Source organism: Alligator sinensis, unplaced genomic scaffold (assembly GCF_000455745.1).
Source record: "Alligator sinensis unplaced genomic scaffold, ASM45574v1 scaffold196_3, whole genome shotgun sequence".
Classification (NCBI taxonomy): Eukaryota; Metazoa; Chordata; order Crocodylia; family Alligatoridae; genus Alligator; species Alligator sinensis.
In genome coordinates, this window is record NW_005842264.1 from 67,571 (window position 1) to 93,413 (window position 25,843).

Below are 25,843 nucleotides of genomic sequence, written 5' to 3' on the forward strand. Positions count from 1 at the left end.
GTGGTAGGTGCTCCCATATAGCAGCCTGTAGATGTGTGACAGGAGACTGGAGAGTCACCTCGCTGGGATCACTCCCATGGAGTGCTGTAATCACTGGGCTATTCTGTGAAGTATGGTAGGTAGCAGAATCCCTGCCATAAGCCACATCTTAAAAATAGTGAGGTCTGCGTAGGCACCTAAACTCAGGAAGGGCATTGAAGCAATATGTACCTCTGTCTGTTTAGAGTCCAATATGCAGCCCTGAATCAGGTGCCTAAGCTCCAGACAGGGGTGAGAATTCAAACACACCCCTGTGCTCAGTATTTCCTATTGAATAGGTGTAAGAGGTTCCCTGCTCAGCATGTAGGTTTTTGTGAATTGCCCTTCAGAGATGCTTAGATCCCCTTTGTCTGCATAGTAAGCCTTGGCTCCCCATTCAGCCTCCTTAATCGCCCAACAGGGAATGAGCACCTGATTTTTAGGGATTGTGATGCTTAAACTGGAGATGCAAAGGTGTCCCTCAGGATCTCAAGAGTGAAAACCAGACTTTCAGAAGTACTGAACATCTTCTTTTTCAATTTGGGAGCTGAGAATGCTCAGCACTTCTGAAAATCAGAGCCATATGTTTACGCTTTTACATCCAGAAATTGAAATAAATGTACACAATTTAAAAGCACTTTTGAAAACATCCTTGAAAGTCACTTCTTTAAGGTTGCACAGGGAGCCTGTGGGTAGTTGGGGAAAGAACCCTAAGCACAGCTGAAATAAAAGGGCTTTTGCATATAAAAATGTCAAACAGCTTTCAAACTCTTCTCCACTGGGTACTTCATATATCTTCTTGCATACAACACACATTTTCCCCCAAAATTAGCTTCCCCCAAATTGGGGTGCATGTATTAAGCGGGGAAGCTGATTTTTCTGACTACAATAGAAGTACCCTGCTTAGATTCCTGCTTCACACTGTAGCAGCTATGATGCTACTATTCAGGCAGCTGAGGGAGTCAATTGACTTAATGGATCATTGTTCTCCCCAGGTGTTAACAATTGTCTCTCCCTTTTCATAACCATGATGTTCCACTTACCAAGCTCACCTTTTTAGGGTAATTTTGCTATCTGTTAGTTGCTCCTGGTCTTTCTCCTCCTATTTCACAGTCTTGGAAACTTTAGCTCTTTTCAAAATCATAGCTCTACCCATGCAGACCACTTGTGATCATTTAGGGTTTCAGCTTTTGTTGAAGAAGAAAAGGAGGGTGAGTCAGCTGAAGATTAGGCTCTGTCTCTGCCTTTTACAGCCATAACTTGGAAAAAAAAAATTCTTCATTCTGACATTCAAAAACAAGATGTGTAGTATAATTTGGGGTGTGTTTTGTGCAAGAATACAGTATATTCTCTTGTTAACTGCAAGCAAATAAATGTGCATCTGTTTTTGTTTAAAGTAAAAAATGAATGCAGTCAGTGAATGTTAATCTTTTCTTTCTAATAATTTTCCTTAGTTGAAAAAACAGTTTGGATTTGAATTTCAAACTTTAGTGGATGGCGAGGTGATTCTTCATCTATATAGCAGAGGAGGAATAGAGGAAACAGCGTCCATGCTAGATGGTGTATTTGCATTCATTCTGCTGGATACTGGAAACAGAAAAGTGTTTCTGGGAAGAGATACTTACGGAGTGAGGCCATTGTTTAAAGTGCTGACTGAAGATGGATTTTTGGGTGTTTGCTCAGAAGCAAAAGGTAAAATCTGTAAAATGTAGGCTTTGCTGTTACAATGTCTGGGAGGAAAGCTGCTTTCTCTTGATAATCCTTAGGAGAGGCATACTTAAGTGAGTAGCAAGGCAATTGATAATGGTATCTAATCAGTCAGCCTAAAATGTAAAAATTGGCTGCTCTTATATATAAATAGAACTTAATTTGTACATCTAAAGAATACGTGGACTTAGTCAATTTTAAGTTGTTTTTTATAATGCCTAAAATCATTTATCTGCTTTTTGTTGGTTTGACTTCAAGTATGATTGTTTCTGAAATCAGAAAGAAATTTGAAGTCTATATTTAACTATTAATTGGGACTCAGGAGTCAAAGTTGCAGTAGATTTGTGTCTGTGTGAGGTCAGAATTTGGTCATGGAGATTCTCATTGAACTCTGATTTTCATTCAGAGGGGCATACATTTTTTATGGCTGGAGACTCTTTTTTGGAAGTTTGATATCCTAAATTATTTTTCCACCACTTCTTTTTGTAGAAAAATCAAATTTTGGGACCATAGACATTAACTTAGTTGAACACTACTAAATCGAAGTAGGGAAGGAGTTCATCTGAATAACATACAAGTCATTCTCTTTTCTACTCATTTATGCTGCTTTTGGTTATTGGCATCCACATTAAGTTCACTGTTTTTATGGTTTGGATCTCATTAGACTCAGTTCTGCAACTTTGCTTTGTGAGTTAAAAACACTGTAGGGATTACTGCCATACTAATAAGGATTACAGGAGTGATGTTATAATTCACTTCTGACAAAGCTGAGATAAATTTATTTTGCAATTGATCAAACTGCATCCAGATGACTATCTGATGCTATATTACATTTCAGGTTTTTCAAAATGCTTCCTTTAATTTCTTCAGAAGTGGCAGCTAGAAGGCAAATAAAATATGGCCATTGACAATTTACTGCAAGGCTGATCTGCAGCCTGCACTAGAAACGCCATGAGCAGGGTGAGAGTCTATCATTTATTAAATATGAAAGTTCTAAATTAATATAGCTAATTTATACTAAAGCAATGACTTTGGCCACTTGGTGATATTATAAATCTTTTGTTACTTTTAATATGTAAATTGTGCCTTTCAGGCTCTCATAAGTAGTCATAATCATCAATTAAAAATGAGTGCTAGTCAAATTTTACTATGTGCTGCACAGGAGTCTGACATTGCTCCTGGGAGATGAGACATGGGCTTAGACCATCTTGAGTTGAGGCGGGGAGTTGAACTTCTGTTCCAAACTTCCTGGATAAGTCCTCTAGGCACGAGTATATTTTATAAAACAAGGATGCTGCCACCTGGTTTTGTAAAAGAAAACTTTTCAAGTGCCTACCTTCAGGAGGCCTCTGTGTATCCCCGAGTAAAGCACTTAAGTCCCTCAAACAAGAGGGATTTCAAGCACACCACTTCCCTAAGTGTTTTTATCAACTACCTTTAAGTGGGTCCCCACCAAGTATACAGACCCCTTGGAAGCTCAGTCTGAGGTTCCTACCAATCTCCATTCACTGTATAGATAGCATATGCACATTAGTCAGAGTTCTGGATTCCTCTTCAGAGGCCAGGAGCTTAAAGTTTGGCCCTGCGGTGTCTATACTGCTTGTATTTACCACACGCTGCTTCTGCTTTAACAGCCCCATCTATAGTTCATAGAATTCCTGCAACAGAGGAGTCCTCAAACATTATGGTATCACCCTATCTTTGTGCCAGCTAGCAAAGGATCACATTTGGAATGTTTGTTATACAACTAATTTATAATCTGGAAAGGAATATTTCATGCCTGATTCTAAGCATATTACTGTTTAGAGGCATTGCTACTTGCATAGAAACTCTTGAAATTTCCTTATTTCGTTTTCTTATCTGTAGGTCTTATGAACTTAAAGCACTCGATGTCTTCTTGTCCTAAAGTGGAGCCGTTTCTTCCGGGACACTACGAAGTGTTGGATTTAAAACCATCTGGTAAAATTGCGTCAGTGGAAGTGGTAAAATTTCACAGTTGTAAAGATGAACCTCTGCATGCTGCCTATGATACAGTGGAAAATTTGCCTTCAGGTAACATAGCAAAGCAAAAATAAATGTACATAAACCCATTTAAAATGTAATCAGAATACCCCATTATTTAATCATTTTGGTAAATATGTTACTTGGATTGTTTGGTATAATTGGTATTACTTGGAAGAAAGCAGAAATGAAGCTTTCTATAAGGGAAGGACTTCATATCTTGGGCTGTCTTTGTACCAGCTGCTTCTGAATATATTGGGGCTTGTACATCCTTGCCTGAAATCCATTTGATAACAAATGACTTGGATTCAACCAAGTTAGGAATGTCAGTAAAGTCATAACAAAACATCTTATTGGATGTTTTCCTGTTTTACCTTTTTCAACAGGTGTTGAGCTTGAAACTGTAAAAAGCAACATTCGGATTCTGTTTGAAAATGCTGTTAGGAAACGTCTGATGTCTCACAGAAGAATTGGTTCTCTTCTGTCAGGTAAATAACAGGACTTTCAGTCCTTATACTTATTTTTGCCACCTAAAAAGTGTTTATTTACTATGGTTTGTTAGTGTTCTATCTACAATTATAGGAATGCTAATTTACCTTTTCTGTTACAATGTTCATCAGAAATCTGAAGTATTTTTTTTTGAAAATTGTCATCTTTATAGAGCCTCACTAAGTTGTTGAGCTGCGGTCTTTTTGACTGAATGACCATTTTTCACCAAGAAGAAATGCAGTCATAACATTCTATTCAATCCGTTTCCCCAACATACTCTTAAAAATGAAGGAATGTCAAGCTCCATGTGAGAGCAAAGCTAGGAACAGATGTTGCATTTCTCCTTGGACAACCTATGTTTGCATTTGTCCCAGGATTGGCACAAACACACACATCGCTCTCTTCTGGTCAGGATGTAGTGAGCAGCTAAATGCATTGCTTCCCTTCTGCCATTGATTCAGTGATGCAATCCTGGGATAACGATACAGATGCACTGTACCATGTTATACTGTAAACTGTTAGTACTTCTTGTCCTGACAACGGAAATGAACATTTGAATGATTGCACTTTGTCCCAGTGTTTGTCCCACTTTGTTTTAGCCTTGGGTCTGACATTTCATTTTTTTTATTTGTAAAATTACTGACAATCAGAGTTGTAGTAGGCTGTGCAGATAGGCATCCATGGCTTAATCAGATGCACTTACCATGTACCCAGTGAGATGCATATTTGAATGAAATAGCAGTTGTTATGCAGAGCGAATAGCTGAAGCCCTAGGGGGTGGGGTGCAGAAATAGGTGAAATATTTCAGACAAAGTGTTTTTGCCAAAAAATGGAAAAAAATACAGTTTTGTGTTGTCTGCATAAAATATTTGGAGCAAAAAAGAAAGAAACCTTCAGGAAAGTCAAAATATCTGGTGATGTTATTATCATAACATTTACTTTTTTAAAATTTGAAATGAGGTTTCAGTACCAAATTTATATAAATGTTATTTAAAACATTTTATAATTTAATGGGGAAAACACTGAAAATGGAGCCAAAGTCTTCATTTGCTGTCAAACTAAGAGCCTTGGTTGATCCAGAACTAATTTCTAGGAGGGTGGGCTAGTTCAGCCAGCAAACTGAGCAATTAATTATTCTCACAACCTATAAACAAAAAAGAAATTTATCAGAGGTATATCATAGAAAATTAGAGTTGGAAGGGATTATCTAGTTCAACCCCCTGCTCAAAGCAGGACTATCTCCATCTATATCATCCCAGCCAAGGCTTTGCCCAGCTAGGTCTTAAAAACCTCCAAGGAGGTATATGGAATCATAAGCATCAAGTAGATGAAGAAAGCACTTTCATAATGGAAATGACATGGAGGATCAGTCCAATCTTAAAAGGTTGGACATGGAGAATATTTTAAAATCTTTTAAAAATCATTGTTCTACCTTCCCTTTATGTATATTAAAGAAGAATTTCTGTCAAGCTTGCTGGACATCACGTTGCATTAGTAATTTCTACTACAAATGTTCCACTGAAATTGTACAATGTCAACTTTATCTTTTAAGGCTGTATTTCGCACTCATGAGTATATCATATATTTTAAGTTAATACAGCCTTTAAGTAATAAGGCTGCCTTAAATCATTTTTTTGTTGTACAGATATCAGTGCCTTAAAACAATAATAAAATAAATTATTTTGTTGGTAGGAGGGTTGGATTCCAGCTTGGTTGCTGCAATGCTCCTGAAGCTGATGAAAGAATCAAACATCACATACCCCTTACAAACTTTTGCAATTGGTATGGAAGACAGTCCTGATTTACTGGCTGCCAGAAAGGTATGGTGAATAATTAATTTTTTTTTCAGTTTACACTGTAGCATGATCGATGTAACTCTATATTTTAGTATGATCACTGCTTTTACATTTGCATTATGGAAGCTAAAACAAAAAAAATTCTCTTCATGGCCTACTGGTAGCTCCTAATACTGGGGGGAGGTCCCCCAGGAGCTGATTGGGCTGACGGGGGGGAGGCCTGAGCATGTGCACATGTGTGTGTGTGTGTGCTCTTCCTCATGCGAAAGTCTGTGGAGGGAGGGGAAAGGGCCATGGTGGGGGAAGGTAAAGAGGCTGGAACTGGCACTGGGGAAGGATCGGGCTTGGGGCCAGGGTCCACTGCACCTGTGCGGCTGCCCCTTTTCCCATGTCAGGGGTCATTGCCTGGTGCCAGTGTCCACTGCCCCTCAGCCCTGCACTGGCTTTGGCTGCCTCCCTGCACTGGCCCCAGTCCAGTCCCAGCCCCACACTGCCTGGAGGGGCCCAGAGCTGGAGTGGGGCCAGCCTTGGCTATGCTGCCAGGCTGGAGAAAATGGAGCCTCTGGGACCCCCGCCCCGTCCTGCCTAAGCCGTCTCCGGTGGCTCCTGCAGAGTCGCGGCGCTGAGGACACATGCCCTCACAATGTTTGCACAGGGCAAGGGCAGGCTGCACCTGCAAGGCGAGCTCTGCCTGCTCCATGGTTCTGTGCCTCACTACAGCCTTTGAAAGAGGGCACGGTGCCATGTGTGCCCCGCAGCTGGGCAGGTCGGGCAGTGAGGTACATGGCGCTGTGCTGCGCCACTTTCAAAGACTGCAGCAAGGCATGGAGCAGGCAGAACCTGGCTTACCTCACAACTGCAGCCTGCCCTTGCCCTGTGCAAAGACTGGGGCCTTGACTCTCCGGCACTATGACTCTGCAGGGACCACTGGGCTCCGCTTGTCCCACGACCTGGCCCGGCTGGGGCTCCATTCAATGTGAATGGGGTCCTGACCAGGCCAGGTCGTGGTGCAATCGGAGCCCAGTGGTTCGTACAGGGATGCAGCACTGGGGAGCCAAGCAGTTGGGGGAACGTGCCGCCCCTCCCCTGGCTACCCTACTGTGTGCGCAGTGGCGGGAGCTGCTGGGCTCCAATTGCACTGTGAATGGGGCTCCATCCGGGCTGGGTCATGGGACAATCCCCACAGTGCAGCGGGCAGGGGTGGGGCTGAATGATTTGCCCCTGCCCCTCACCTGCTCCCTTCTGCACTGTGGGGGTCTTGATCTCCCTCCCCAAGAAGAAATCTTACTGACCTGCATGTGCCTGCTGTGGTAGGCCAGCTGCGAGCCCCTCCCCCTGCTGCAGAAGCCTGTGGCTGGGTTGCCTGGCGGCAAACCTGGAAGTGCCACTGGCACTTCTCTCGGGGGTGCACAGCCAATCTCAGGGGGTGCACGTGCACTCAGGTGCACCTCCTACACATTGCCAATGATTCTCTCAATAGTTCTCTCTCTTGGATGGATCCCAAGTTTGATGTAATATTAAGTTTACACAGCTTTGGCTTTGCTTCTTAGTTAAATCTTGCAGCATCAAGAGCTTTGGCTTTATTTGAAAGACCTTTCTGTGACCAAGGCTACTAATGCATCATCACCAAAAAGACCATGGCTATGTTCAAACAGTTAAAAAGCCCAAGGCTGAATCAGTTCAATCTTTGCAGTTGAGTCTAAGCTGTGTAGATTAAAATGATAAGCAAGTGAACAGATACTCACTTTTTGTTTCTGGAAATGCAGCCACATGCCTGCAACAGCCCAGGTCAAGCCAGGGTATACTAGAGCAGTGGTTCTCAACCTTTTTTGTACTGGGACCTATTTGCAAAGATCAATGGCTTGTCCCAACCCACACCACCCTGGCCCTGCCAGTGCCTGACCCATAATCCTTCCCGCCTGCCCCCCAGTCGCAGCCTTGGTGCCCGGACACCCAGCCACCTTCCATCAGTGCGAGCAGGCACCTGCCCCTCTCCCCCACTCCCATCCCGTCCACATGCGCGCACGCACATACACACCTGCACACACCACCTCCTCCACCCCAACAGTTGTCAAGCCCCAGCCCTCCAACCCCCACTTTCCATACACTTACCATCATCTGGTTGCTGGGGCTGCTCTTATGACCCGTGCTGGCCATAGCACAAGCAGCCCCTTGCAGGCTGGAATGCTGCCAGCTTGCAATGGGAAACCCGTGCTTTTGTGCATTTTTCTGGCACTTGCTCCTGACCCTTTGAAATATTCTTGTGACCCCCTTTTGGGTTATGACCCATGGTTTGAGAAACACTGCATTAGAGCACACCTCCTTGCTTAGCTGGGGCTAGTCTACCCACCCTGCAATGTGGTAGTTTGGGACTGGGATGCTGTGGGACTGAGTTAAATTTGGACCTGGAGGGGATCTGGGACAGAAGTTCAATAAACCAATTTACTCTAAATCAGTTCAGTCTGATATTACATCTATCCAGGTTTATCCTAAACTAGTTTCAGCCATTTTGAACGTGGTTTATGTGCACTGAACTTCTGTTGTGTTACAGATTTGGACCGGTTTTCAATCACATTTACCAGTGTATTTGTAATTTCTGCCCGTAGCCCATGTGTCAAAGGTGCAGCAACTCTGCCTACATCTGTGGCCAAGTCTTAGGATAAATGACTAACATCTACATCCTGGAAGAAATGTGTATGGGGTATCTAATTTTGCTCTTGCAATTGTATTAGTTACCTCCAATTTAATTAGCAGTTAATTGGTTGAATCTAAGGGCCTCAGACTTAAGTGTAGATACCTTTTGAGGGAATCATGCTGTCTTTTGGACTGTTCAGCACTTAAAATCAAATACCTTGACTACTTATGTCCATTACAAGTCCTATTGCACTTTGGGAAGTGTCAGCATTGGAATTTAGTATAGTGAGAACTTTTGTTTTGCTTATCAAATTTCCTACTCTAAGTTCCAGTAGATAGCATAGTGTTGTCCCAGTTTCACCTAAGGCATCATGGTAAGAGTTTGTTGAAAAAGAGACTGGGCACTTATGATGTGCCGTATATATCTGTAAAGTGTTTTCAATTGAAATCATTCCATTATTGTAAACTGTCATTGTAAACAGGTAGCAGCTCATATTGGCAGTGAACATCATGAAGTAATATTTAATTCTGAAGAAGGCATTCAGGCATTAGAAGAGGTTATTTTTTCCTTGGAAACCTATGACATTACAACAGTAAGAGCTTCAGTAGGTAAGATTTGTAATAATATTATTTATTATTATTATTATTATTAAGTATTGATAGCTTTATGCATGCACATTATCCTCATAGACCATTTAATGGTCAGAGAAACCAGTTTTATTTCCAATTCTACTGTTGCTTCAGTATTAGACAATGGGCAAGTTATTTAATTTCTTTGTACTTCACTTTATCTATGAAGAGATGTATGGTTATGTTTCGGAGGCTTTGAGGTCCTTAAATGGAAGAAATATATTAATAGATTTTGAGTCCACATTAGGTTTCCTACTCTACTGTTACTCAGCTTGTGGTTCTTGGCCTCTAACAATGGTGGGGAGGAATTAAATTTTATTACAGCCTAATTAAAGACAACTGTACCCCTCCCCTCTCTGCATCCCCATAAATTCTAATGCCAGGCATTCTTTGTTAACTGTTAGAAATACATGCAGAAACAAGTTTTACATAGGTTTATTGCTATTAATTTGGTATGTATTTACTCTTACATTAACTGTAAAAGTAAGGTAGTTGTGAACATTTTTACTGTGAAGGGTTGTGAATCTGAAGAGATTTGAGGAACACTGATCTAGCCTGAACTCCTGTATAACACAAACAACAGAATTTTATCCAGGACTCCTGTTTTGAGTGTAACAAATTGTTTTAACTATTGTACATACCTCCAAGGAAAGTCACCAAGGACTACAAAACAAAAGGAAATTTTCCTGAATGGTTGACATTTTACAATAAGCAATACCATATTTACTTGCATATTACACACAGCTTTCCTCCCAAAATCATCCCTTCAAAATTGTGGGGAGGCTAGTTTTAATTTATCTTAAGCAGGGAAGCTAGTTTTCATTTGTTGGAACAGAAGCAGGGGGATGCTATGCTCCAATGGCTGACACTTCTTTCTGCTTCAGCAGGCAGCAGAGGTGGGGTCTGTTGGTAACCTTCTCACAGCCGTAGCTATTGGCTGAGCACTGTAGCTTGTGCTGAAGTAGCAATTTTTTGCTGGCTGAGGTTGAGGGAGCTGTCAATATTATCTTGATGAGGCTTGTTGTGTAGAAACAACACTTTAATTATTTATCGTAACTTACATAAAGAACAATCTACAGTAAAGAAGTAGTAGTCTTGCTACTCCCCTCCCAAGGGTCCTGCCATACCAGGAAGTTCCTGCTGCCTCACCCAGATATCTTCTGGGATGCCACACTTCCTGAGTGCTCCTAGTTTCTAGGAGGACTTACTTTTATGTCACGTGTTTGGACATGGATGTGGGAAAACATCTTTTTTTTCCCCCTACATTATGCTTCCAAAAAACGGTGTCTGTGTCACATTTTGGGGCATGTGGTATGCAAGAAAATATGGTATTCAGAGTTTGACCTGTTTTTCAAATTTCTTTTCTAGATACTTTTGTTTACACATGGGTATTATTTAATATGCCAGTGAAGTGGAACCCAGTAAAATAAATGCCTATAAAATGTCTAAAAAATTAATACACTTTTTGTTACAAAGCCAAATTATGTAAAATAACTTCAGAAAAGTGGGCAAGTTCTTGTCAACCGTCAATCCTCTGAATCATGATGTATGCACAAGAGGTCTATATGACCATCACACCAAAACCTTCAGCATGTACACTTAGACAAGAGTATGGAAGTGGAGGCTACCCTAGTCCTACCATCTTCGCTTTTGTCCATCAAGACAGAGTTGAAAGGCCAGGCCAAGTCCAGATGTTCAGTGCCTCAATGGCTGTAGCTTCTACCAGTGAACAACAAATTAGAGCTGCTGCTGACTGCCTAACGCTTCCACAAGTGCGCATTTTCTGTCAGGGTGATGCCCCTTTCTCCAATCAAGGAGTACCCACAAGGCAGTTTTAAGGAGCCCTAGACTTGCCTTACTCTGGAGGTTTCAACACTGTAGTATTTTATAGGAGCTACCATGCCATAAGTATGTTGCCACCACCCCTCCAGTCAGATGCAGTTTATGGGGTGAAATAAATTTATTAAAAATCATATGTTAAGGAAGTTTGAAAAACAGTAAGATTTGTATCATTTTAGTTCAAAAAGTGAAGTTTACATATTTATTACTTCTGTGGATTAATCTTAACTCGTGAGCCTGTTATCATTCTTATATTTCCTACAACTGTAAGCCTGTATTGAGAAAATCACTTCTATTCACAACAGGGCTTAAGCTTAATTGTGTGTGTGTGTGTGTGTTTAAATTCTGTTAAATCCATAGGATTTATATATATGCTCAAGTACTTTCTCAGATTGAGATCACATATTTCACTCCAACTGTTTGTGCTTTAAGGCTGGTTGCAGGAGTGTACATAAACAAACAAATGGCTTTGTATCATAAATAGATATAAAGGTATGCAGTTAGTAATATTATTCTGACAGTGAAAACCAGAAAGAAATGCCCTTTTTGTGTATTTTAGCTTTTTCTTACCATAAATTAATATGAAAAGAAACATTTTGATTTAGCATATTAAATATTGTCCATTTACAATTATAGAAGCAATTGAAACATTTTGTGTAGTTATAACTTGATTATAATGACTTTATTATTTTGTTTTCAGGTATGTATCTAGTTTCAAAATACATACGCAAGAAAACAGACAGTGTTGTCCTTTTCTCAGGAGAAGGCTCAGATGAACTGGCACAAGGATATATCTACTTCCATAAGGTAAATTACAGTATTTTTTTTCACACACGTAAAAAAATAGTTTTGTTTGTGCGCACACACATTTTGTTTCAGTGGTTTCACTGAAATAATCAGAATAGTACCTAATGTTTTTCTGTTGTTGGTACTTTTCATTTGCAAGTGAATAATTTTTAAAATGAATGCTTGAAGTAGTTTCTAAAACTTCTATCTTGCAAATGCTGCTTCTTGCGTAGCTCTGTATGTGACTAATTCAACAAAACTGAAATATGTAAGTTCTAAGAGGATATCGCATATCCTGTCTAGAATCTAGGTATTGCCTTTACCTCAATTTCTTTTTTAGAGATCATCAGTTACCTTTTTTGCAATATTTTTAATGTGAATAGGACAAAAACCCCATACTTTAAAGAAAAATTTAGGTTGGTTAAAGTGCCAGATGGAGACTGAAGGGCAGAACCTCAGCAGATATAAAATGTCACAGCTCCACTGACATTGAGGCTATGACAACTTGCTCCAGCAGGGGATATGAGACAAATTTCTCCCTTCTCCTATAGCAACAGTAGGGTGCTCTGCCTACTGTCCTGATGATGCAGAGACTATTTCTGAGAGAGATTCAGGCATCTCACTGTTCAGTTTCATAGTAGCTAGTGTCAGGAGGGACCTGAACAGATCATCTAGCCTGACCCCCTGCCACAGGCAGGAATGAATGCTGGGTTCACAAGACCCCAGACAAGTGATCATCCAACCTCCTCTTGAATTTGCCCAAGGTAGGGGTGAGGACTACTTCCCTGGGAAGTTGGTTCCAAATTTTGGCCACCCTAACTGTAAAGTATTGCCCTCTGATCTCTAACCTAAATCTATTCTCCATCAGCTTATGACCATTGTTCCTCGTCACCCCAGGTGGTGCTGGGGAGAAAAGGACTCTACGTATTTGCTGTTGATCTCCCCTGATGAGTTTGTAGGCAGCCACCAGGTCCCCCCTCAGCCTCCTCTTGCTGTGGCTGAACAGGTTCAGGTCCCTCAGTCTCTCCTTGTAGGGCCTGTCCTGCTGCCCTTACCAAGTGGGTGGCCCTCCTCTGAACCCTCTCCAGACTGGCCACATCCCTCTTGAAGTGCGGTGCCCAGTACTGGACACAGTACTCCCACTGCGGGCTGACCAAAGTAGCATAGAGGGGGAGTATCACCTCTCTGGACCGGCTTGAGATGCACCTTTGGATGCATGACAATGTATGGCTGGCCTTGCTGGTTGCGGTCTGGCATTGGCGACTCATGTTCATCTTGGAGTCAGTAATGACTCCAAGATCCCCTTCTGCCTCTGTGCTTTCAAGAAGGGAACTCTCTAGCCTGTATGTATGCTGTGGGTTCCTTCTCCCAAGGTGCAGCACCCTGCATTTGTCTGCGTTAAACCCCATCCTATGCTCATCTGCCCACTTTTGTAGTCTGTCTAAATCTAGTTGCAGCCTCTCTCTCCTTTCAAGTGTGTCCACCTTGCCCCACATCTTAGTGTCATCAGCAAACTTGGACAGCGTGCTTTCCACCCCCTCGTCCAAGTTGCTGATGAAGATGTTAAACAATGCGGGCCCGAGGACCGAGCCCTGGGGGACCCCACTGCTCACATCTCGCCAGGTTGAGTACAACCTGTCCAGCACTACTCTCAGTTCTTGATATTTATTCTGGGATTGAAGTGTGAAGCTAAGAAACTATGTAGGTTTACACTTATTGTGAATTTGACCTGATCCTTTTATACTTTTTAGATAGCATCTGTCATTGAGCTCATCTTGATTTGTGGTGAAAATTGTAGTAGTAACAGACATGCAATATTTATGTAAAATTTTAAATTCAGCATCCCCATTTACATGCTCCAAGAATTTAATAATGTGTTTGAGGACTGGTCATTTTATACTCCTGTTTTCCTGTTCCAGGATTACTTATGCCTTACACAGTTTCCTAGGATGGTGTTGTGTGGCAATCTTTAGTGTATTCTCAATAGAACATGATGTAGCTCTTGGGAAATATACAAAAGCTCATAGTCTAGGTGTGGGGTCTGAAAAGGCGTTGGTATATGAACATGCAAGTTTTGTGTGTGTGTTTGTTTGTGTGTCTGAGTGAGGAAGGTAGCAGAAAAAGAGTCCTAACAAACAGGCTACTATATATTCTCAATTATTTAGAATTTTTTAAAACTGATCTGGCTTGTGCTTTAAATCTGTGCAGATCACTGTACTGTGATCACTGGAAATCCACTTAGGACCATATGTATAAAAGTAGGGCTGCAAGAGACCTCACAAAATCGTCTAGTTCAGTTCCTAGCTCAAGGCGGGATCATCCCTGACTAAACCATCCCACCCAAGTGTCTGTCTAACCTGCTTTTGAAAGTTTCCAAACATGGAAATGTCACGACTTCTCTAGGTAGCCTGTTCAAATGCCTGACCATTCTCATAGTTATATGGTGCCTATACACTTGCAGGGGAGGCTGCTTCAATGTGCTGTAATTACAGCGTGTTGGAGCAGACTCAATTAATCGAGTCTACTGGAGCGTGGTAATTACCACACTCCCGCAGAATAAAGTGTCACGTGTATCAGCATCGCTGGGCTGAAAAATGACAGCAGAGGTGCTTGAACTTAAGTTTGTATGACGAGCTTTAGTTAAAGCACCCCCGCCACCATTTTTCAGCATGGGGACGCTGATACATATGGTGCTGTGGGTGCTTTAATTAAAGAGCCTCCTCCCTCCTCCTCTCACAGCGTGTCTATAAATGCCTGTGAAGTTCCTTCTAATCTCTAGCCTAAATAACAGGAAGCATTTGAATTGCCAGTACACTTTTTTTTTTTTTTTTATGGCGTATGCATACAATACTCTTTACAGGCTCCCTCTCCTGAAGAATCTGCGGAAGAGAGCGAGAGGCTTCTGAGAGAGCTCTACCTGTTTGATGTTCTTCGTGCAGACAGAACTACTGCAGCTCATGGGTAAGGCATAGCTCAGGTACCTGAATGCCTTGGTTCCAGGTGGGATTCAAGAACCCAAGCAGACTATATTTTAAAGAAGCAAAGACCCAATCGTTGGATTGTTTCTTTGCACACAGGGTTCAATACTACTCTCCATATTCTTACGTTTATAAATCAGTGTATTTTAAGGGATAAATTCTAGTTTCATTGATGTGAATGAGAAATTTGCTACTTATATGAGAGGACCCAGTATTTAACCAATGAAAAAGCACTGATGGTTCAGCCAGATGAGGTGCTGCTTCTGAACAGCAGTCAGCTTTTTTGCGCAAGATGAAGTTTAGACAAAAAATCAATCACCTCAGGTAGGAATAAATACTGATGACTGTGCTGAAGGCTGGAGAGTTGAATGGGCTTATGTACAAAGATTAAATTGCACTTGTAACCTGAAGGAATTTGGATAATAACATTTAGGGTATTGTGTGTAATTGGTCCTATTAAAACTGCACTCGAAGGCTGCTGTCTGGATGATTTATCCAGGAAAGCCTTTCTCTCAGTTTTAATTTTTTTTTATGTGAAATTATATTAGCAAATCAAGTATTTCAGGAATATATGATCTCAGTGATAATATACCACATTTTAAAAACTAATGAGAGTATTTGGATAAAGGTGGATTGTGTAAATTGTATAATGTTTGTATATTTTTTGGATCTCTTGCATGGACAAGAAGGATATATTGAAACTGCCAGAGAAAAGCATATTACAGAGAGAGATGGGATTTAAAAAAATTGGTACAGTGGTTACCAAATATAGGAGAGTGATTTTTGTTAAGTTGCTGCTTATGAAATTAATACTAAACTATTCTATTTTGAGACTTAATGCCATTCTCTCTATTTGGTGTATTAACTTACAAAAGGAATCGATACAGACAGCTGAATAAAAATTAGAAGAGTAAGCAGCAGCTCAGTCAGTGGGATGTAAAGGACAGGTATGTGGCTCAAGCAGAGGACTTGGGTCAAATAAAGATCTGCCTTCCCTTAGCTCTGCTTTGTGCCTGGGTAACTTTGGACAAGTCACTTGATATCCTTTGCTTTAGTTTCCCATTTAAACACAGTAATGATACAGTAGAACTAGTATTTGCATTGCATTTTTTTCTGGATGAAATTGGCTTCATATGTATGGTTGTTTTAATTCACACAGTTAAGGGAGAGCTATCATCACCTATTCCTTTTGATATGCCAAAGGATATTGCTGTATAAAATATTTGGAAAGTCAAGGTGCCGTCTTGAACTATTTAAATTTAGGTGTGATGTGACAGGAATAACAGACAATAGGGAGAGGATGGGTGATGGAGGAGGGGAGGCACCGCACCTTTGACTGTATCAGCTATGGAAAATAAAATTCTCATTAAATGAAAATAATTTTGGCTGAAACTGATGTCTTATCTCAGTCAATGTGCAGGAGGGGAAATTCAGTCTCTGCACTTGACACAGTACTTCATAGTGGCAGGGGACATATACAGAACTATGACTTTTTTTTTTTTGCTTGGGTACTAAACATTATAAAATTGGAATGCACCATATTTTACTGTTTTATATTTTCACTTGACTTCAGTGGTGCTCCAATCAGCCTAACCCAACTAGGTTAATGTTGTTAGTCACTTTAAACTAACATGTCTCTCAGAAAGTGGATAAGTGACTGGTATTGAGTCTTGTAACTCAAAGCAAAGTTCCCATTGACTCATTTGTTGCCTTAAATATTAATTATCAGAAATGGTATCAATATTCTCTCAGACATGTCATCTAGAAGCAGAAAGGTCTCAGTTATTCTTCATGTGGAATTCCCATTGAATTTTGAATAAAAGTACTGCAGGATGGCTTCAAATATCTGTCTTTAATTCTTGATATGTTTGAAAGCCACACCCACTTGTACTTTTAGGCATAACATTCTAGATTACACACTATCTTAAGAAATTTTCATCTTTTCCCCCGTGGACACCTTGCTGTTTCTACATAGATTTTTTTGGATATTTGGATTTTTTTTTTTTTTTTTTTTAATTTATATGGATGAACAGACATTGATTTGAGGATATGGAATCTGCAGTGGAAATTTCAGGGATCTGTGTGATATAACAAGTTTTCCAGCAGATGGCACCATATATAATAACATAGTTTTGAATTTTCTTTAATTGAGGGATACTGTGTATGTAAGGTACCCAGTTGTCTTTATTGTTGAATTAAGTGAAAATAATGTTATGGACATAGACAAAATATTTAGAAATAAAGCATTTAACTCCTGTCATGCACAGTAAATGTAGCTGGAGAGTTGTGGAATTTCCAGTTATGGAACTTATAAGACAGCATGTCACTAGTTTGTTGTACTATATTTTCTAATATAATTCATGGTTCTTGGTTTTTTTTTTTGTTTTTTGTTTTTTTCCCAGTCTTGAATTGAGAGTCCCATTTCTGGATCACCGGTTTACTTCTTATTACCTATCCCTGCCAGCAGAACTGAGAATCCCAAAGGTATACAAAACCATAAAAAATCAGCTTGGAAATTAAGGTTCTGATCCAGCAAAGTATTGAAGCATGTAGAACCATAGCAGGATGGGGCGGCTCCATGTCTGGACTCCCATTTCCTGGCAGTCCTGGTGGTGGTGGCTCCTTCTGGCTGGTGCCATTGGCCCTATCCCTGGCCCTTTGGAGACCACCTGGGACCCATGGGCAGTGGCAGTGGGGGAAAAAGCAGGATCTGGGGGCTGCTCTGGGGCTGCCTTGCATCTCCTCCCTGCCACCACCAGGACTGCCTCTTGGCCCTTATGCCTGGTGGGGCAGTAGGGAGGAGCTGCAGGGCAGCCCTGGTGCCCATGCCTGCTCCCCACCTGCCCATGGCCCATCCCACATAAGGAGATTTGGTGAGCTGTTGCACCAGGGGGTGGGTGTTGACCTGGCCTGCGACAGCTCCCCAAACCTCCCTATGTGGCCTGGAGGCCCAAATAAGTGTCCATCCCTATTTTAAACTTTAGTAGTCCTATCAGCTTTATTAGTCTGTTCACATGTTTAAAGCTGAGCATATGAGATGGTGTTTTGCTGGATTGGTAGCCAGTGGCCTTTTTCAAATGGACTTCAAAAAGGAAAGATCCATTTAAAAAATCTGGTCCTTACTCACTGGCCTGTGGAGTGGATCATGCTTTAAACCCTGCTTTTCAAGGCATTGATATGCTTTTTGTCAACAGAATGGAATTGAAAAATATCTTTTGAGAGAGTCCTTTCAGGATTCCAACTTGCTTCCTAAAGAGATACTCTGGAGACCCAAAGAAGCCTTCAGTGATGGTTTAACCTCTGTCAAGAAGTCATGGTTTTCAATTCTCCAGGACTATATTGATCAGCAGGTACAGTAGCGTACCCTTGCACTCTAACTGTGAAACGTATTGCAAATACATTGACTGCTTCAGCCAACAAGCTGCAGTTTGTTCAGTTTAGAAAATACATCTTTAATTTTAGTGCTGAAATTTGTAAATTAATGTTTGCTTTAGTATATTGCAGGAGCAAGATTGATTTTAAAAATCAATCATCATGCTTCAGGCTGTAAAAACTACCCAAATACATTTTAAATAGAGATTGGCATGGTAGTATATTAGAAGGAAAGAGATGATAAAAGCTTATGAAAATGGCTATGTAAGAATCTTAATATTATTAAAGTAAGTGAAGGAAGCTGTATTGCAAGTATACATGTGAATTTATATAGGTATATATGTTACAGGGCCTGCTTCTGAGTTGAATGTGGCACAGGTGCTATAGTTTACATAAACAATTCATACTTGCTTTACCCTGGCTCCCAGCTGATGAATCTGTTCAGTGTTGATATTTGATATCCACCTCTATAACATAGCCAGACTCTTCAGAACTCAAACCTCTTGTTACAGTGTCAGACAGTATAATTGCAATTATGATGGTTTTGCATCAAGAATAGTTGCCTCAGCAATGCAAAAAATACAAAATGGAGGTAATTACTAGTAGGGAGATGCAATGGGCACTTTATTCTGTCAGTGCACAGGTGAGCTACTCATTCATCAGGTCATACAATAGAGAATTCAATCCAGACCACCTTTGAGGGTGTTGGGGCAGCTTGCTCCCTCAGTACTTACCAGGAAAAATAGTTCTGGCAGTATTATCTCTAGAGAAGCTCTAGTTATATCACTGTTCTGTTCAACAAGAGGTTCTGCAGGATGGGGAGGACAACTTTATTTTATGATAGAGCCCAACTAATGGAAAGCCCTTGGAGATCACCTGAAGCTGTGTACCCTCTACTGTCAATTCCAGTAGTCTAATTAAGGTGGCGTGACTAGAGCAGCCACAGGCACCAACTTTGACAGGGGGAAATAACAGCTGCCACAGCAGCCTCACAGCCATGGTAGCAGCCACTGTCCCTGTGTGTTGCCACTGCCAGGGGCACCCAGCTGCTCTGTTACACTTCTAGTCAACTCTGCTCTGTAGGCCAGCTGGCTCCTTGCCCCTGTTGGAGTGGGGAAATTAAAAGTGAATTGTATCTCAGCTCCCAAATTATTGCCACTGAGAACTTGCAGGCTGAATGGGACCAGAACTGGATGGGAACTGAGGTTAATATACAATCAGAACAAGAAACCTATCACCTGGTAGAAAACTGCATAACTGGAACTTGCTCAAAACAGTTCCAGTTAATTCCCAATAGCTTTTCTTGGTGTGGGATAGAAGTCTAAATATTGATAATATGACAGGAAAAAATGAAGAGAGACTTGTGTAAGTTCATTGGGGGGAGAAGAACCTGGTATTAACATGAATAAGCATGGACTATATAAGCAAAAGACACACCACACACACAAACAAATAATCAGCAAATGGAGAGACAGGACTCCAATTATTTCAGGGGCAGCCATGCACAGATATCTTGTGATAGAAACTCACCTCTTAGGAAGCTTTTTAATCTGTTGCTGTAACAGACAACTTTAATAAAATGTGGAATGTAATGTTAGACCTTATCCCCTGAAATGAGTTGGCACTACTTCCACTTGAAGCTAATGATCTGGTAAAAAATTTATAAAGCAACTGCAGTTTAACTTGGATTTCCCTTGTGTCTGTAGGTTGATGACCTTCTGTTGGAAAAAGCAGCTGAGAAATTTCCTTTCAATCCACCTAAAACTAAAGAAGGCTATTACTATCGCCAGATCTTTGAAAAGCACTACCCGGGGCAAAGTGACTGGCTTCCCCATTATTGGATGCCAAGATGGATTAAGGCTACTGATCCTTCTGCTCGCACATTGAAGCATTACAAGTCAACCGCTCAAGAATAGGCTTTCTAGTAATTCCAGAACAGAAATGACTAGGTTTCAAGTGGTTTTTTTTTAAATGTCTTTTTAAGTTAGGTGCCAAATGAACTCTTAAATCTTGCTAGTTTGCTACCAGCATCTTTAAAAATCTGTGTTAATTCTAATGGGAGTCAAACTGCTGAAACCCTCAGGAAACTCCAGTGTGTGTTGAGTGTCTCCTTATTAAATAAATGGAGCTCCTCAGATAGTTGTTTACACTTACTTCTCATCCAGAATGACCGCTGACATGATCTGTCTCCTACTCTGCTGTACATGCCGCACTGGTAGCATTATAGCATCTTTAGAGCAGCTTCAGCAGGTCAGGGGAGTATTTGTGTTAGAGCACCACAGTGCAGAGCAGCTGTAAGCAGCTCTGTCCTACCCCATTCCAAATCTGGCGTAATGACTGGTTTGTGGATAGACTGTCTGCCAAACTTCATAATAGCATTACCAAAGCACGAATGTACTTCTGATTTAATGTATATCTTGTCCAAGAAACCAAAGCCAGTTGATATTTAATTGAATACTAGAGATAAATGAATGCTGTTCTGGTTAAAATAAATGTATTGAGGTCCTTTTGAACTAACTGAGTGTGCATTTTTTTTGGAGGGGGCACTAAATCTCTGTTCAAGAATCTGCACTGTGGTGATGCCTAGGTACCTGGGATCTTGTACATCATTTGTCAAAGTGCAGCTATTGCATTCTAATTTTCCAAGATTAAGTGATTATAAAATCACAGTAGTTCTAGTGAGTCCTATCATGAAAAGCATTTTTTCATCAAATGTAAATCATGAATTTTAGTAGGCTAAGAGTTCTCAACTTGAGGGTTGCAACAATCCTACCTTTTTTCCTGGCTTCATGAGGTTGCTTTATTACGGGGTGTCTTGGGCCCAACAAGGGATAAAATGTTAATGAAACCTTTTTCTAACTGCTTAATATTTTAAATGTGAAGTACAGCACAGGATTTTATGTCATGTTATTGTGGCTGTACTTCCATTGTAACAACCACCATTAATTGTTTAAAACCTTTTATTAAAAATTGGGAGGGAGGAAGGAAAGAAAAGCAGTTAAAGCAGCTGAAATAGGTACTATTAAGTAAAGTTTTATTGTTATGAATATCCTATATTTTCTTTCTCATATTATTGCTGTATAAAGTATTATTTTTATATGGACTATGTACGTATTAAAAATATTAACAGTCCTTTATTAGGGAAAATAAAAGGTTAGTTTAAATAGTTTGGGCTTGTTGTTGCTAGTCTTCAATCCTGTTTATTTCATGTTAAAATTCACAGAGAAAGGCAGGGAATAGAATAGCAAAGATAGAAAATGCGGGTTCTTTTTCTGTCTTTGATTTTTACTTGCAGCTCCACTGCTAAAGAAATGCAGAGCCAGCTCAACAGTCTTCACAGTCAGGTCCTGCCAGACTTACTAGTGCTGAGCAGTTTCATGTATTGTTTTTAGCTGCCTTCCTGATCACAGGTTGAGGGCAGCATTACAAAAAGTGGAGTTGCCGTGACTAGACATAAGGCAAAATAAGAGATGGAGAGAAACAGAAGAAAAGCAGGAAAGGAACTAACATGCTAGGAAGAGGATGATGACATGAGTTCAAATTCCATATTATGGAAGTGGTTCAGATATTAGCTGGAGATGGTAGAAAGGGTAATATCACCCACTTCCCTTTCTCTGGCTAAATGTAGTCAGAATGATGTTTTTAAGATAGTGGATTTGGAGTGAGGGGTGACAGCTGCCACGATGGTAAATTTTTCTCTTAGTCTAGTCTCACTTCTACTAATTTACCCTGTAATAAACAGTACTCACAAGGGATAGAAACCCTGTTTCATTAGTACTAACCTAGCAAAGAACATTTCAGTGATCTCAGCTTTAAACTTTTTCTCCTATTTCTAGAATTGTCCAGTTTGTTGTTGTTACAAACCATCACTTCTTATGAGGAATCTTAAAGACACTTGAGCACAGGGCTGTGGGGTTTTTTTTAACTTGAACAATCCTTGTATCAGACTATTTGTTTCCGACATTTGATAGCTTTTATAAATAATTTAATATAGTAATGTGCTAAGTTGGACTTTGTTAATTCAAAAAACTAGAAATACAGACTTTCATATAACAGGGGTCCTAAGTAATATAAATGAATAACATGGTTTAGAAGCATTATATAAGAAAAGGTTTTTAATTAAAAATGGCATTTTGAGCTTTCTGGTACCATAAACCAAAAAGTGAGTCTCTATAACGTGTTCATGTAAGTTTCTAAACCAGTTTTATGCCACTTTAAGCAACGAAATCTGGCAGACTGTGTAACAGCGTTGATCACCTTAGCTTTGTGTTTGTTAATGTACAAAGGAATGATATGCTGTTTATGGAAATATTTCCAGTACTTAAATGCTGAATGTCTAAAAACAAGCTCCAGAGTAGGCAGAAGTCAATTATCACGCTACAATGCTTGTCACTATAATACAGCTTGGGCTTCCGGTCAGAAGTGAATGTTGTGACCCTTTGGGGAAAAGGAACACGGGGCACAGCCACTTACCCACTAGCCACGTCTACACGAGTGGTTGGACTGTGCAGTTGTTGCAGCACAGTCATTTAGTACTATATAAGCAAGTACTAAATACCTGCGTAGTAATGTTACTGTGCAGTACCATCCCCACATGGTTTTTTTCAGATGCTACTTTACAGTAGCTTGTTACTACTGCGCAGAAGTGGTGTGTCATGGTTAGTGCCCACCAATGCTACTGCATAGTAGCATCTCATGTAGACATGTCTGCTTTGTTTCAAACAGTAGAGCTAACAAACAAATACTGTGTTTGTTCAGGAGTAAATCATTATCTCAGGACAAAGTGAAGCCATTCGGACATCCCTGTCCATTGTCCCAGGGTAAACCCTAAGAGGGTTCATGGAGTAAGAAGTGCTAACAATTTATCTTGGGACATTGCAAAGTGCATCTGAATGGTTATCCTGGGATTGCATCAATGAATCAATGGCAGAAGGGAAGCAGTGTATTCAGCTGCTCTCTAAACTGATTAGACGGGTGATGTGTGTAAAAGCTAATCACAGGATATTTCTGTTCTGAAACAAACACCGGCCCAACTTCTCCAGGCACAAATGTTACGTTTCTGTGACAGGAACAGGTCTGTTCTTAGCAGCAGTTCCTTCATTTTCCTCTTCTCCATAAGGAGGCTTAAATCCTTCTATCCCTCCACTTGAATTTTGCTTACCCTGGCTGTGTCTACACGAGATGCTGACTGCATAGTAGCTCGTTACTACCGTGCAGTAGCATCACGTAGCACGAAGTATGATGCAACACTTCTGTGCAGCCGTAACGAACTATTGCACAATTAGTGGCACCAAAAAGCCATTGATGACGTTACTGTGCGAGCGCTAAATGACCACATAGTAACAACTGTGCAGTCAGCGTGTTGTGTAGATGCAGACAGTGTTCCCTGAATACAGTTTTCTACTCACCCCTTCTCATGAGAAGAGGGTTATTCTCACCCATCTTTCTGTTTGAAGAAAATCCAGTTATGACTTTGGCCTCTGAGTGTTTATTGTGTGCAAAGGGAAAGGGGAAGGGGGCTCTTTCCTTCTGTACAGGTCTAAACGTCCCCAGGACTGGCTTTACAGCTCAGAGTAGCAGGAAGTATGTAATAAATATTTGTGAGAGATTGACAAACTTCCTGGGCCTCTTGTGCCCCACATGTCAAGTGTTCATATGTGATACAAGTTAAAATTAAATCATAGCCAAGAGGAAAAGTAGTTTAATATATTCCTTAAAAATGAGAGTGGGGGAGAGAAATATTACACCAGTAAATGGCCTTCTGATTAGGTAGGCCTGATAGAAATGTACATGCTCTGAAAAGCTAGATTACAGGAACCAAAACTGTTTGCCTACTAATCCAACTCAATATATGTTACAATTTAATTTAAAATTCAGTTGGACCACACAATGCAAGCTGTGTACAACTATGAACATCTCCCTGCAATGTTAACTCTTTTAGCGCAAAGGAAAGATACAGAGACTAACACACTTTCATTTCCTGCTTCCTTTGTTTCACAATTATAAAATTATGGTGTATGTAGATAGGTTATTGTCCAGTAATAACTGGAGCCTTACCGTTTTGATTTTTTTATTTAACCTGTTCTCCTAGGAAATGTTAAGGCTGTTTAGAGAATATACATAAAGAATGGAGAGAGAGAGAAGGGTGACAGTTGTAAAGACTGTAGTGTAAGCATCACTCTCACATTTCTAGGCTAAAAGCAGATATACAAAAACACTGTTTAGGGATGTTTTATTTTGTCTTCTCTAGTTAGCATGTAAGATTTTCAGGACAAGATTCTCTCTCAGTAGTTTTATACGATAAAGGGGGGAGGGAAAGCAAAAGGTTCCTATTTTACTGGAGTTTTTTTGTGATACAAACAAAATTCAGATACAGCTAATTAATGAGAGAGGGGGTGCCATTAGGAAAAATGACAAAAATAAAGACCATGAATGAGCTAAATTTGAAAGGTACAGATAATACTTTCCATTTTAAAACTTGATGGGGAAGAAAGCAACAGAGAGAATCAGGAACAAGGCTTTAATTGACACTATCTTGTTTTTTTTACAGTTGAGAGGAGATTACAGACACACATATGCACTCAGATGTGAATTCCATTTACAAATCCAATCATTTCATGTTTTCTCTTTCACCTTTCCACTCTCTCCTTCCTTTTAATAGCCTGAAGACTTTTCCAGTAAGGGACTCTAAAAAGCACTGCAGCTTAGTTTTATTTCACTGGTGTCTTCAGCTTTATATCTTTCGTCATTGTTGTTATTGTTGCTGTGGAGGGAAGGGGTGGTGGGGAGGGGGCTTAAATTGTCCACTGTAATATCATTTGTTGTATTTAGCCCTATTTATTATAACTATAGAGGCTACATGGACCTGAGTAAGAACAACCAAGATTAGAACTGTACTAAACATTTCATGCTGTGAGCCCTGGATTTTTGTATTTTGCTGTTCTCTGACTATTTATTTTAACAATATGTTACTTTGGGAGACTGAAGGGATATGTATAGAATATTCCTAAACAATCCAACAACATCTATGTCAATATTTCATGTTTCGTGGATTTCTTTTGGAGAAATACTTTATTTGGTATGTAATAAAATTATTTTGTGTGCTTGTCCAGCAGATGGCAGTAAATATTAATATGTCAATTGAAACAGATATTTACTATGTAGGGTTTAAATGAGTTTTTTTCTGTTTGTTTTTGTTGTTTTTTCATCATGTTTTCTAAAGACCACTTAGCAAGATTATTCCACCAGCTTTGGAGAAGGGAATTGAGTTTTAGGCTAGTGTTGTTTGCAAGATTAGATTTTTTTTAAAAATCACACACAAAAGGATTATTAAATTAATGTTGCTTACAAAACATCATGCAAAAGGTTACAGGGTAATAGAATAGTTTCTAAGAGTTGTGTTAAATGATTAAATGCTATTATTCAGTATTTCATCTGAAAATTAATTTAAATAATAGAGTTATGATACCCAAAGGCAAAAATAATGTAGTTATAACTGATAGTCTTGCCTTGTTTCAAAGTGACATGGAAAATAATACAAATTGGGGAAAGAACAATATTAATTTTAACTTGAAGTTACTAGTTCATTTTTAC

At 40.1% G+C, this 25,843-nt stretch overlaps 1 protein-coding gene across 4 annotated transcripts in view; it reads left to right on the forward strand.

The window, feature by feature from the left end:
- The window catches only part of ASNS (asparagine synthetase (glutamine-hydrolyzing)), a 26,723-nt gene extending 5,307 nt beyond the window's left edge, over positions 1-21,416 (forward strand). For all 4 annotated transcript variants that reach the window (XM_006027733.2, XM_006027734.2, XM_025209029.1 and 1 more), the window contains 10 exons: positions 1,473-1,710; positions 3,592-3,777; positions 4,113-4,214; positions 5,908-6,035; positions 9,128-9,254; positions 11,815-11,921; positions 14,761-14,861; positions 17,281-17,362; positions 18,073-18,228; positions 19,957-21,416. In XM_006027733.2, coding sequence (XP_006027795.1) covers positions 1,473-1,710; positions 3,592-3,777; positions 4,113-4,214; positions 5,908-6,035; positions 9,128-9,254; positions 11,815-11,921; positions 14,761-14,861; positions 17,281-17,362; positions 18,073-18,228; positions 19,957-20,166 — 1,437 coding nt within the window. In that variant the 3' untranslated portion in view covers positions 20,167-21,416. The remainder of the gene's footprint in view (positions 1-1,472; positions 1,711-3,591; positions 3,778-4,112; positions 4,215-5,907; positions 6,036-9,127; positions 9,255-11,814; positions 11,922-14,760; positions 14,862-17,280; positions 17,363-18,072; positions 18,229-19,956) is intronic.
- Positions 21,417-25,843: the final 4,427 nt, after the last annotated feature.